The sequence below is a fragment of the Colletotrichum tamarilloi genome (assembly GCF_030869305.1).
Source record: "Colletotrichum tamarilloi strain Tom-12 chromosome Unknown Scaffold_16.1, whole genome shotgun sequence".
NCBI lineage: Eukaryota > Fungi > Ascomycota > Sordariomycetes > Glomerellales > Glomerellaceae > Colletotrichum > Colletotrichum tamarilloi.
Window position 1 is genome coordinate 269,036 of NW_026849399.1, and position 14,025 is coordinate 283,060.

Below are 14,025 nucleotides of genomic sequence, written 5' to 3' on the forward strand. Positions count from 1 at the left end.
AAAACCGCTCAGAAAGCGAGTACGTACTTTTTGGTTGTCATCCGATCTAACGGGCGAGGAAGGGGCCAATGGGACCAACAATTTGGCGGCATTTTCTTGGTCCGTGCTCGCACAGCGTCTCTCCTCCCCCCCCGTCCGCCGTCAAAATTCGGCGATAAGCCACACCAGGCCCAGCCCGGTCCCACCCCAACAGGTCCATGATTGCTGGCGCTAGAAGGAAGCTCACCCAACGGAGCTCGACAATTTTATCCTTGCGCGAGAGAGAGAGACGCAGAGAGAGCACAAGGCGCCGCCCCGGGTTCGCTTTTTCGACCACCGACACCGACCACGCCCGAACGGACAAGCCTTCGTTCAACCCACTTTGGCGATTTCCTCTTCTTTTTTTCCCCTTGTCCACCGTCCTCCGACTCCAACGACCAAAACGCCTGCGTCCGTCCCCTCGTATTGTGTGGTCCGACAACGGAAAATCAATTGGGGAAGTTTTTTCTTGAAAGTTATCCCTCAATTGAATCGATCCGAACCCGCTCCGCTCCCTACGTATCCCCGAATAAACCTCCGGCTCCGACGAACGGTTCCCGTGAATTGTAAAGATGACTTCCCTTGCGACGGCGGCTCGTCTTTCTGCGAGGGTTGCTGGCCGGAGAATACCCGCAGAGTCCACAGCTCGAGGTCCGTAAATCAACTTGTCCCCTCTCAGAGATGCTGTAGCTGTCAGCAGATACACCCTTTTGCTGTCCCTCTGCAACGACGTGAAACCGCGAGACAAAACCGGAGCTGACCACTCTTCGACCTCCCCATAAACAGGCTTCCGGACTTCAGCACGATGCCTCGCGGCCCAGAACTTCTCCATGCCCGCCCTCTCCCCGACCATGACGGAGGGCAGCATCGCCAGTTGGAAGGTCAAGGAGGGTGAATCCTTCTCCGCCGGCGACGTGCTCCTCGAGATCGAGACGGACAAGGCTACCATGGACGTCGAGGCCCAAGACGACGGCGTCATGTTCAAGATCACCACCGGCGACGGCGCCAAGGCCGTCCAGGTCGGCACCCGTATCGCCGTCATCGCCGAGCCCGGTGACGACCTCTCCTCTCTCGAGGTTCCCGCCGAAGACAACAACACCTCCTCCTCTTCGAAGCCCGTCCCGGCCGCCGAGAAGTCGGCACCCAAGAGCGACGGCCCCGCGGCGGCATCGGCTCCCGCGCAGCAAAAGGGTGGCGCGGCCAAGACCTCCGGTTCCAAGGCCCGCGAGCAGCGATACCCCCTCCTCCCCTCCGTCCAGGCCCTCGTCAACGGCCACGGCCTCGGCAAGGACGCCGTCAACCAGATTGAGCCCACGGGCCCCAACGGCCGCCTCCTCAAGGGCGACGTCCTCGCCTACCTGGGCACCATCAACGCCGAAACCCCCTCCAAGATTATGAACCGCGCCGTCAAGATGTCCCACCTCGACCTAAGCAACATCAAGGTCGCGCCCAAGAAGGAGGCCCCGGCACCCAAGAAGGCCGAGGCCGCCGCCGCCGCGCCCGCCGCCCCCGTCGACTCCGAGGTCGCCCTCCCCGTCTCCCTCGCAAAGGTCCTCGAGGCCCAGAAGCGCATCCAGTCCACCCTCGGCGTCTTCATGCCCGTCTCCACCTTTGTCGCCCGCGCCGCCGAGGTCGCCAACGACGACCTGCCCCCCTCGGCCCGCAAGGCCACCGCCGACGAGCTCTTCAACCAGGTCCTCGGCCTCGACAAGCTGGCGCCCCGCGGCTCCCGCGGATACTACCTGCCTCAGATCTCCGCTCTGCCCGAGTCTTCGCTCCTAGCGCCCCGCGCGTCCAAGAGATCGTCCTCGGCTGATATCATCGACTTGCTCGCCGCGCCCGCCAAGAAGGCCGTCCCCGCTAAGAAGCCGGTCGCTGCTCACCACACCCCTGGCATGTCGTCCGGAAGCAACCTGTTCACCGTGACGGTGCCGCAGGGCGATGAGAAACGCGCCAAGGTGTTTTTGGAGAGGGTCAAGGTGATTTTGGAGGAGGAGCCTGGCAGACTTGTTCTGTGAGTTGCTTGTATGGTAAAGAGAGAGAAATAGACGGCGAGCCCCCCTAAAGAACGCGGGGGCGAGTGGTTGGTGGGGGAGATGGGAACGAAATAGTTCATCATCGCCAAAACGTGGGAGACTGATAGAGATCTTTTTCTTACACCCGACGCGGTGGGAAGAGAATGTACTTGTAGCGTGTTGTGGAAGTGGGGATACAGTTGAAAACGTCATATACAAATATACACCGTCCCAAATTCAGTTTTTCAGATGATCTTTCTAACCTTGCTGGTCGTCAAGAGCAGTGTCCGTACCATATTGGCCGAGCTGTCTCGTCCTGCAGCTGTCGAAATGAATTGCGACCTTATTGGCACAGGCTCTCGTATATATCTTGCCCAAGGGTGTTTTATGTGGGGTTTCACTCAATGGACCTGGGAACCACATCGCGGCGCTATCAGTCTCCAACGTCTCCCCCTTTTCTACATCATCAAGTACGCGTCAGACAGTCGCGGTCCCGGTGCCTCTTCAACACAGAGTAGAGAACATTTTATCGAGAGCTGCGCTGACGAAGACTGAATTTGTGTGGACTACGTTGGGATTCTATCTCCACTGGTGACTCTGCCCGCTTGACATATACATCGGATGGGTTATCATGGGCCAGAAATGGTCCTTTTTAGCGGGCCAAGTAGATGTCAATAGCTATGAACATCGCCGGGCATACTCCATTTCCTCCAAGATGGCAGGCGATCCTTTCGTTTCGACATTAATAAAGCGGATGCGGCCCATGAAGTTGGTGGGGTCCTGCTGAAACTCGTTGGAAGATTTACCCTATCTCCTTGTGGTGTGTCTCGGTGTCCATCTGGATAGAATTCCAATGCGAATACGGACCAGGGGGTGAGCCACGGGTTTGTCTACTTGATCTTCGGCGAGTGATCTGAAAGTCACCCGCGATCCCAGCCTCTTGTCCCCTCGGTTGGCCCAATCCATGAGGGAAAATGAGCTTAGGTGTTACCAAATGGCATCAGCCTCACTCCTCATCCTGTTACTCTACTCATGACATCTCGCACCAAGGGCACGCGTGGAGATCGGCCGCTGTAGACTGAGGACTTTCTACGTTTGGTCGGTATATATAGCCTTGCCTCTCTTACCTCAAGGCGCAGCTCAAGGTGCAGCTTTTAAGTGGCGAAATCTCTATCAGCTATCCAAGGGTACATGGATTGCATCGGGGCCCTGTGGCAGGAGCCGTACAATGTTGAGCATTCCGGGCATTTTGTTAAAGACTGTGCTCCGGCGCCCCGTCGGCTGCCTCGAGGTCATCGTCACCGCTGAAGCTTTAGGTGTCTTTGAGAATGGTAGAATGCTGAAGCCCGCGCCTGCGCCCGCACCGTCTGCCGCTACGATCAGTCACTTTTGAAAGTGCTCTGTTTCTTCGAGGGCCTTGAGGTTGATGTTGGTAGCTAGTGGGTCTGTGGAGGTTGTCCGTCATCTTCACTCCCTTTCGAAAACTATGCCATGATGGAAACTCTAGCAAGCCTAAGGTGTAGAAAACTGTGGACCCTACGCCTAGAAAAGACAACGTATTGTGAGTTATCACAATTCTGGTCTATACATGACACTGATCCAGACGGCAATTCTTCCTTCAAGGTGTCTCTTGGAACGAGATACAGGATCGCTGGAACGTATTGTAATTCGCAATAGCTGCTTGAGCATGAAGAGACTAACACAGAGACGCACCTCTCCCAATATTCAGTTCCATGCCCTTCATTGAAGCTGGTGATCACTCACTGTGGATTAGCAACGATCTTTCTCAGGATGTAAATGACGGCATTGAGTGGCAGCTAGTGTAGATACAATACTCTCGGCAGAAGCTGGGACATGACATGATAACTACTTTATGACACTCATCAATAATTTATAGAACCTGAGCGCTGGCTATCTATCTCAACCAGCGAACTGAAACATAAAACAGCGTACCGAAAGGTTGACCCTGCAAGCAGTGCTACCAAGATCGAAACCCCATTTGACTTGCTCTCATAGCTCATCAGCCATGAATCATGAAGAATCATTTCCCCTTGGTCTCATAAACAAGTGCCTTGATCATGAGTATCGGATAACCTACAGCTTTCTTCCTACATAAGACGACGATGAGTGTCAACTAGAACAAGGGTCGGCTCTCAATCCGCAATTCAATTGAGCAAAACGCGTTCATTACCACTTTCATTACACAGCATTTTCTCACCCGCAACAGTATTTCATTCTACTTCCCAGCAAGTTCCCGGCTTCAGAACATCCCCCCCCCCTGTAACTCAGTCACTTGTTCCTGCAGATTGCGACTCTCGTATTTCCTGTGCTTCCGCAGGGGGTCTTTCAAGTTTTGAGAGACAGGACTCGTCAACGAAGCAAGATCAAATTTCTGACGGGGCTCATGCCCCCTAATTACGTTAAATTCCTTTACCAAAGATAAAGAATGACCAAGAGTTGACTTGTGATAGAGACTCACCGGGCTTGTAATGCCTTCCTGGACCCGGCCAGGGAAGCTTGCTTCATGCCTAGATCTCTGCAATCGCTTGATTCTCGCTCACGCGTGGATAACGGTACTTCAAGAGTGGCAAAGGTGTCTGAAGATAGACTCCGTGCATCAATCCTGTTCCGAATCTGACGCCTGTTGTTACATACAACTCCTCTACCCCCCACCCCCCAATAACCCGCTGTCGAAGCTAGGTGGCATGCCTCACTAGACGCTTAGGCACCAAGTAATATAAAAGCACCCGTCTTGCTCTCACTTCAGCTCGCTCGGTATGGGTGCTGGCGGGGATTGGATGCGAGATACTTGAGGGGAGGCTCGTGACATCCTACAGGCGAGTTTCGGCTGAGTCTGACCCAATGCTTCTGTGATGCACTAGTAAGGATGATGTCCTGCGCAACTAGTCAAGTCAGAACTACTCCAATACCCCATCCTTCTTTCCCTCAGTTGGATGTTCCATGAGAATATGCAGACGATGAGTAGAGCTTCCCGAAGGCGGGCTTGTCAGAATGACTTTCGTTCAACGATTTAGCCGAAGAGCCTCACGGTGCTCGGTAGGAGCATGAGTACACTCAGATCACCATGGTGTAACCAGTGTGTTCATTTAACACCAAAAGACTGGAATTCTGAAGACATGATCTGTGGATGAGAGAGAGAAAAAAGGGGATAAAATGTTACGTCACGTCTTATAGAGGACACTTTCCAACAGAGCTTACCGTCAATATGACACCTCGAACCATGAACTTGGAAGTTCATAGTGTTCCTAGACGTAACTTCATCATGTTTGCCTTTTGATTCGCTCGCCTTGACCCTCAAGGTTAGGCTGCTGCTCTTACGTCGTAGTCCTCTGCCTGCGTACGTCCAGCACAGCTAGCAAGAAGTCTCGACTCCTTCTCTTACCCTCGTCGCTGAGATTTGGACTCCACGGAGTATCCGACAGCCCTGATTTCTAAGAGTAGCATGCAGAAAGAAGGCTCCTGACGGCAAGTAACGGAGCTGAGCTAGCTTTGCGAGTTTGCATGCTAGGTCGCTAGTACAGGATAGCCAGCATCAGGCTATTCCCGAGCCAAATTTCCATCAATAAAGGCGTTCCACTTAGCCCGAGTACTATTTCATTGAATGCCACATCACTAGAACGAAGACCCTTCAACGGCGGCGGTGGGGGTTGGAAAAAGCTGATCGCGTGGCTCACTCATCTTGCAGAGATTGTTGGAGTATTCTCGCTGTTCACACAACCCATCTAGAGGGTAAAACCATTCATCTTGAAATATTGAAAACTCAAAGTGACCAAATCAGTGAGTATATCTCAATAGAGGGACCTCGCTGTCCAGATAATTTCTCCATATCTTTGAGACTAAAGTATCGAAGTGTGAGAGTTGCTCATCTATCAAAGATGCAGCTTCGGACACTGACCACCGTAGGAATGGCTGAGACGCAAGACATCGTCATGCGTTATCACGTAACGAATGGAAAGTTTGCAAATCTTTGTCACAGGCGAATGACTTGAACGGGCTTCGCCAACGTCGCAAAGCGGGTCAAGAAGCTTGCCGAGGTCGGCATTTGGTGAGAACCCCGGACATGCCAGTTGAATCGTGTGCGAAGCTCCCAATGGCACCGTAAGCTTCAACGCTCGTCGCCAATATTCGTTGAGACATTTCGTGCTTCAAATTGACTTCAGTTGCTCTCTGCACCAGTGTCGCTGCCTACATTACACATGACGAAAAGGGAATGCTAAGCAAAGGCTTTGACGCCGACGAAATGGACCTAAAGCGCGATCCTGATGAATTCGCGGACTATCATGAGGGGAGTAGAAGATAAGCTTGCCACCAAGCTGTCGTTTTATCACATAGAGTGGTTCCTGCTTGGTAATGAGGTTGCTCCATCACACCGCTCATTCATGAGGGCTATTGCAGAAGGACTGTGGGGTTGTTAACCCGAAGAGTAACAACTTGCTTGAACGTGGTTGTGAAGCAATGAGCTATCGAGTGTAAATTGTGCTGTCGATGAATGTATTTCTCAAGGGCTGTCGAGAACCAGACAGTAGCCGATGCTTCATGCTGAGAGTAATTGTGAGAGATAGCGGTTGCGAAGGGCCAACTCATGCTCGTTTTCCGGAGCGTCCGTTCTCTGCATTGAGAGGAATTGTCGCGCCTATGAGAGTTCCAAGGTTCATGTATACGAGGCTCCTCTGCTATGATTATTTTATCATTCAGGTTGTCTCTGTCAAAGTGTAGAGAAGCAACCGTTCTAGCTTTCTGAGCAAGAAGTGCGATTTTTCTTGAGTGCGAGTCAAACAGAATATGTCCCCGGGACCAAATAGAGTTGCGACAGTAACAGGAACCAGCGAAGCGATAGCAGGGGACTCATGACTGCAAAAGGTAAGGTGAAGTAAGGTAAAGTGCCATAGCTTAATCACTCAGAAAGTAGGTAAGCGAGGCCAGCGACACAAAAGCGAAGACCAAATGGCGAAGGGGGCAACGATCTCGTTAGTGGGGTTCCACAGGAGTGCACCGATGGAGATTGTTCCCACCGTCTTACCGACCGCGAGCTTGACGAAGCGAATGGTCGCGCATATGCGCGTCTGATGAACTTTGCGTTTGGGAACAACAGACTATGTGAGTAGGATGGAATCCAGGTGTCTAAGTAGCACGTCAGCGGCATTGTGCGGGTGTTAGGGTAAGCCGACGGGCTGGTGTTGGGAACGAGGCAATGTGTCGTTTGAGAGCTTTGCGACGATGTGGTTTCGCTCGCATTTGTTTCTTTCGCGGACTCGCAGATGGTGGCTAAGCAGGTTATGGATACGCCGCTCACCTACCTTAAGATCGTGACGTTGCGCCACCTCGAAAATAAATATTTTGTGGTAAAGCTAGGCTCACCGTAAGTCTCTCAAGAGCTGGATTTCATGAGTGCATGAAGCACAGTGACTGCATAATTGATCACCGTTCATATGGAAGCCGAAACACCATGGCATGTGTGAAAGCCAGCTGAATCACACACCCTCATTGAGGCCGGAGCTGGGTAGCACATTCTTAACTAGGTCGAATCTCCCGGTCGGGGACGGGGAAAGGTGGACAACCAGGAAAGCCGACACGCAGATCCCATGAGCCAGCCGAGGACCAGGCGAAGATTCAAATCGTGTCAAAACTTCTGGAGGAAGGGGGAAGCAACATGCCGAGGTCATTGGAAAGTTCCAAGTGACGAAAGGCACAGGAAGAGAAAACATAAGAGGACGAAGCAAGTGTAAGTCAGAATGGCGCAGGCCGACCCCTGGACTTCACAAGCCGGGTCTCCCAAAGCGTGCCTGACCAGATCTCTGACCGCAAGATGTCTAGCTGAGATTGGACCCTGAAAGCCAACCAAGTCTAAACGGCAAACAAGCAGGGAGGCCATGTGGCGGTGGACCAGCGGTGGCCGATCGAGGAGGGGCGGCGAGGCACATTGGCCGCTTGGCCGCCTCGGGAAGGGGCCCGAAAATGTGGAGAGGCATCCGGGGTAGAGGAGCGGTGTCATCAATGCCAGTCGCAAGTCTAAGGTAGCGGCTCAGAGATTCGCGAACGATGCGCTGACATGCGCCACTGGGACCATACAGAGAGAAGTATTGTGCACAGATTATATCTCAAGCTGGGCGAACTACGCAGTCTAGACTATGGCGTAGTTGAGTGAATTGCGCCACCGGGCTTTTCGGCCGAGTCGACTGGCTCGTCTGGTGGTTTGTAGCGGCCTTCAATTGACTTTGGATTCTGCCTCTAAACATGGAAATAATGACTCGCTGCATCTGAACTTGTGGAGAGACACAACGTGTGTTTGGGTATAGGTATGCAATTCGCCTTAGACATGTTGCGCAGACATCACACAATTGCCGTACTAAATGGACAAGGGAAGACGAACAAGATCGTCGTAAACTGAAAAATTGTATGTATGTCAGCCATGGGGGGAAAGCAATGAGATTAGTCCTTGATGCCTTGCTGAGAATGAAGATGACATTGGTAGAGAGAGCGGCTACGCTTGATTTGGCATGGGATTGTGGCCCTGTCGAGGAATTTCCATTTTGATCTGATAGAATAAAGAAGGAGCAATCGGCCCAATCAACGGTGACGAGTACGGAGTAAGGTGCAACGGTGCTAGTGGCAAGTGCAAAGGAGAAAGGGTGGATGCGGGTGCGGCTGCCCCTCAAGGCCCTTGTTCCTTCCCCGAAACATGAAGCGAACCCCAAGGCCCCAATGCCCCAATGCGGCACGCGCCCCATTCAAATCCACCCCTGCGACTGCCCTGCCAGATGTTCACGGATGACTAATGGCGCGTTCCCCCTGCGGCTAGCAATCGTATCCGGGTCCGTGCGTTTCAACTTCACGCGTTGTCTGTTTTTCGCACCCGTAACTCTGAGCCGCAAATTCGACGTCACCTCGTCTCCTGATGATCTGTTCAACTCTTTTCCATTTCAGCATCACCTTCGCAACTGCACTGTAACCTTGTTGCGTGCCGGAGATTCGTGCGCGGTACCGTTTCGCCAATGCCCCGCCCCTTCCTCCAGCCGTACCACTACTCCGCGCGCCACCTCCTCCTGACGCGGTGATTTCCGACCACCTCTCTTAATCCCCATCGAAACAAGTCCCAATACTGGGCCAATAATCGCGAAACATGCCTTCAAAGCCTTCAACACCGAGGCGATCCTTTACCGGTCGAAAACGTGGACGTCCTCCAGGTACAACCAATGCCACACGCAGTGCGCGCGACCTCGAAGATTCCCCCGCACCACCTCCCTCCGGCCGATCTACGCGCGACCACGCCACCCCTTCTGCAGTTCCTCACACCGAGCCGGCGCCTAAGAGAAGAAGATACATTCCTGGAGGCGCTGGTGGTGGAGGCCGTTTCATCGATGATGATGGAACTGAGACGCCCATCGCAGCAGTGCGTAGACCACCAAGGGAGCCGCGCAGCGTGTCGGCGATAGTCCCAAGACGAGAACGAAGCGCAAGATTACGAACCGCTGCGGATCGAGAAGACATGGAATTCAGTTCGGCTGCGGCTGTCGCAGCGGCCGTTGCAGAAAACGAAGGATACAAGCCCAGAGAGGAACGGGGCTGGGAGGAATTCCATCCTAAGCTCGATATCGATGCCACATTCATGATGTTCCGCTCTGAAGAAGTCGATGGAATTCCTCTCCCTGTCGCCAAATCGCCTCCAAGGACACCAGCAGGAATACGGCCATCCACCCCGATCAATGGATCCAATACACCCTTGAGAGAAATGAACCCGGCTTCGACGGGCAATACACCGGCGCCCACCACAAATTCCTACTTCAGCCTTCCCGTCGCTGGAAGTGAAACGCCACAGAAGCGTCGCACGAGGCCACCCCGTGAATCTGTCTCCTTCCTCGGTCGAGATCTGGCTCCAGCAGCGACACCGAGACTACCCCAAGTCCTACCTATTCGGAATCAAACCCCTAAGGAGCGTCTGGATCTCAAGGCACCTTCTTATCGCAGATCTGACCAGGTTGAGCAATTCGAGAGCAAGAGCTTTGGTCAAGCGCGATACGTAGATAAGTCGATGATGAATGTAGGATATCAGGAGACTGATCGTTACATGCGCTCCGAGGGCAGACTTATTAAAGCGGCGGAGCCAAATTTGGAGGACGACCTCGAACAATCAGCGGCCAAAGTAGATGGCGAAGCGCAACCAATATCTGGAACGAATGTTGGACGTGTCGAGTACGACATGGACGAGCAGGATGATAAGTGGTTAGAGGTTTACAACAGGGAACAAAGGAAGGGCAACGAACTGGAACCAATCACCCGCGAAGTATTTGAGATTGCCATTACGAAAATCGAAAAAGAGTGGCATGCGTTGGAAAAGCGGATACCAAAGCCCAATCCTAAACCGCCTCAGACCCATCGGCCGCGGTCTAGTTCGGCCGCGGCTGTCAATGGCGAACCACAAGTTGGGGAGGAGCAAGACAGCAAATGCGCGATTTGCGATGACGGCGACTGCGAAAACACCAATGCCATTGTCTTCTGTGACGGATGCGACCTCGCAGTCCACCAGGAGTGTTATGGTGTGCCCTTCATTCCAGAAGGCCAGTGGCTTTGCAGGAAGTGTCAGCTCATCGGTCGAGGCGTACCGGTAAGATTTCATCCCGCGCCCTTTCACTTTCTTGACATCATTACTAAAATGCTCCACAGACTTGCATCTTCTGCCCCAACACAGACGGCGCTTTCAAGCAGACCAATTCATCCAAGTGGGCGCACCTTCTCTGCGCAATGTGGATTCCTGAGGTGTCCCTTGGGAATGCCACTTTCATGGAGCCTGTCATGGATGTGGAGAAAGTGCCCAAGACGCGCTGGAAGTTGAATTGCTATATCTGCAATCAGAAGATGGGTGCCTGCATACAGTGCAGTAACAAATCTTGCTACCAAGCGTTCCACGTAACGTGCGCACGACGGTCGCGCCTCTTCCTCAAAATGAAGAACAGTCACGGGGCGCTTGCAGTTCTTGATAATAGCATGATACTGAAGGCTTTCTGCGACAAACACTGTCCTCCCGACTACTCCAAAGACAATGGCGTCACTCAAGCAGCGCGGGAAGCTAAGAAGTTCTACAAGCGGGCAATGAAGGGACGGATCTGGGCAGACAGCCAAGCAACAGCTCATGCGCTGGCTGCAAATCACCGTAATGCCTTAACAGAGCACCCACCCGACGAAAGTCAAATGACGGGAGCCAAATTTGCGTCCTATGTTGGCGGAGACAAAAAGAAGGGGCAACCCGGAAAGCAGATTTGGAAGCTACCTTCAGGCGCGCCCATCATTCCCCAAGCTGTCTTTGAGATTGTGGAACAGGCGCTTTCTCGGTTCCCGTTCCGCAAGCGCAAGGATTTCGTCAGCGAAGCATGTCGCTACTGGACGCTCAAGCGCGAGGCCCGCCGTGGTGCGGCGCTTCTCAAGCGACTGCAGTTACAGATGGAGACCTTCTCATCGATGGAGCTTACAAGGCGGAACTTTGCGCAAATGGGTCCATCTGGGAAAGCCCGTCTTTCACGGCGTGTCGAATTCGCCGAGGCGTTGCTCAAGGACCTCTGGGAACTGAAGCTTCTCTCTGAAAGCGTCGTCCAGAGAGAGCAAGAAAAGCTCGACGCTGCAGAGCTTGAGCAAGAGTTCGTGGACACTTGCTATTTCCCAATCGCGAAGCTGCTGGGACCGGTCGTTGAGAAGGCGATATTGTAAGTGATATCATCCACTTTGTCGAATCAACCTGCTAACCGGACTTAAAGCCTCGACAAAAACATTTTTAAGGAAGGCCTCTTGGAGCTCCAGGAGAAACTGGAGTGCCGATTCTATACCAACACCCTCGTCTTCACCCATGACTTGTGTGAAGTAATTCATGTCGGCATCAATACAGAGCCTACGCACCTCGAAAATCCGTCCCAGGGCGGCACTCTCTCGCCTGTAAAGCAGAACTTCCACGACCCGAGGCAGAGGAAGACGCTCGGCAAACGAATACTGAAGGCTGTCCAGCCACAACTTGAAACGGCCCTCAAAACAGAAGCCGAAATCACTCACAAGCCGTATGAGACTCTGGCTAAGGAGTTTGAGGGTATGCTAGAAGCCAGCATCGAATTCCGTCAGCCATCCATCACCGTCTCCCGCACAGAAGAGAGCACCGAACCCAGCCAGGATACTATCATGGTGGATGCTGCTACCGAGCAGATCACTGTTGCAAACGACGAGAGCGTCAAGGGTGCAGGCGCCACAGCCGATGCTGCAGCAGACGAGATGGACATCGATGCCGAAGGAGAAGAAGATGACGGCAATATTGAAGTCAACACTTCGACTTTGGACAAGCCAAGCGACGTCCACTCATCGAATTCGTCGGTAGCGGGGCATGAGGGCAACGGTAAGGCTGCTGTCAAGATTGAAGGGTCAGTGGCTCCGACCGTTCAGCCCACAGATACGCCGCCTGAGGCGGGCTATGTGCCTGCCAGTAGACCAACGCAACCGGCCCCTCCAACGCCACCGCAGTCCAACGGCAGCCTGGGCAACGAGTCCACAGATCCATTGTCTGAGGGCGGCGTACCCTGGTACTTTTCCGACTTCAAACCCAAGGGAACAACCATTGTCGAGGAGACGTGGACCGGTCGCGAGGCGCTCCGCAGTCTTAGCGAGGACCTCACCGACATGGATGAGCAGGAGCTCGAAGGCCTGGCCTTTGATGTAGAGGACAGTACTATCACTGCATCGCCAACCGTCAATGACGAAGTGGCGGACACGATTGTCAGCAAGGCCAAGTCCAACAACAACAACAATAAGGTCCGCAAGCGCACGAGTGCCCGAGCATCTGCTAGAAGGAGATAGTTGTGCTCTTCGCCCCCTGTCTCTCTCAACGACAACCCTCTCTCTTCATGGAGAGTCGCAACGCCCCTTTGTTATGAATTTTGTGTTTTTAACGAAATTGTATTTGTACAAGAGAAGACCCCGACGACATGTCCCAATTGTTTCTCCCCCTTGCTTGCTTTTCATTTTCCCGGCAACTACATCTCGCGTCACGATTCCCCCAGCTTTTACACCGTATCCTTTAACTACACCCCGTGCGCCGCGTCTACTATAGCGAGGCCGCGTGCCTATTACTACCATCAATACTTTTTCTTCCTGTTTCTTCCTTGAATTTTATTCAGTGGGTTTGATTACTAGGCGTTTAAGAAGTTGGAGGGAATGCCTCCCGCAAACTTTCACCAAACATGGCTTTGGCTTCAAGGGCGTTTTCGGATCAAGGAAGAGTTTTTACCAGGTTAGCAAGGGGGAGGCTTCACGCACACACAAACACCCCGTTATACCGCCCACGCGAGATGGGAGAGGCTTTTCTTCTTAGCTTAGCTAGTATTGAGAGAGACTTCTTATTTTCTTCTCCCTGTTAAAGTCATGAGTATGAAATGTTCTGAGAGTGAGGAAGGAAAGAAGAGGTGTTGTCGTTGTTTCTAAGTTTTCCTGCCTATTGGTGTTCCCTGCCATCTTTCTTCTAGGATGGAGCGACGGAGGAAGGTGCTTTGAGGTTGAGACCTATCCGAGATCTTTGTATGTAGTGTGAGTGGTATGTGACGATGGTCGAATAAGAGTTTCTGAGTGTGCAACATGAAGGTGCGTGCGCGTGTGTTTTGGAGAATACACTACGTGTTCCTTGTATCCTGATGTTTTGAAGTTCTTGGGTAATCTATTCATCTGTGTTGTATCCATATATGAAAATGTGCCGTGATTGGAGTTGATGAAATGTGAGTTGTCTACTGCGCCTTGTGTTTAAGAATACTTTCAAGTGTCTAAAATACTCCGTGTTACGTGTTCATGTACATGAAGACTGGCATGTGACCACCAGGAGGGTTGACGCCCGTCTCGGAGTATACACCAGGAACTCTGAAATGGCTATAAGCGTGATGTACAAAGATAAGTATTACTGGGTATTCCGCCTCTAAGGAGAGATGTAGGAACCGACGCAAATTTATCTATC

General features: G+C 52.6%; 3 protein-coding genes across 3 annotated transcripts; all 3 read left to right on the plus strand.

Moving 5' to 3' along the window:
• Positions 1-848: 848 nt before the first annotated feature.
• Positions 849-2,036, plus strand: CTAM01_06019 (biotin-requiring enzyme; the record flags this gene model as incomplete). The annotated part of the gene is made up of 1 exon (XM_060522049.1): positions 849-2,036. One exon carries the CDS (start codon positions 849-851, stop codon positions 2,034-2,036), a length of 1,188 nt encoding a protein of 395 aa, XP_060383239.1.
• Positions 2,037-2,282: 246 nt separating this feature from the next.
• CTAM01_06020 (uncharacterized protein) lies at positions 2,283-2,588 on the plus strand (the record flags this gene model as incomplete). The annotated part of the gene is made up of 1 exon (XM_060522050.1): positions 2,283-2,588. One exon carries the CDS (start codon positions 2,283-2,285, stop codon positions 2,586-2,588), a length of 306 nt encoding a protein of 101 aa, XP_060383240.1.
• Positions 2,589-9,174: 6,586 nt separating this feature from the next.
• CTAM01_06021 (PHD-finger domain-containing protein) lies at positions 9,175-12,881 on the plus strand (the record flags this gene model as incomplete). The annotated part of the gene is made up of 3 exons (XM_060522051.1): positions 9,175-10,656; positions 10,716-11,749; positions 11,801-12,881. The coding sequence occupies 3 exons, from the start codon at positions 9,175-9,177 to the stop codon at positions 12,879-12,881; spliced, it is 3,597 nt and encodes a 1,198-aa protein (XP_060383241.1).
• Positions 12,882-14,025: the final 1,144 nt, after the last annotated feature.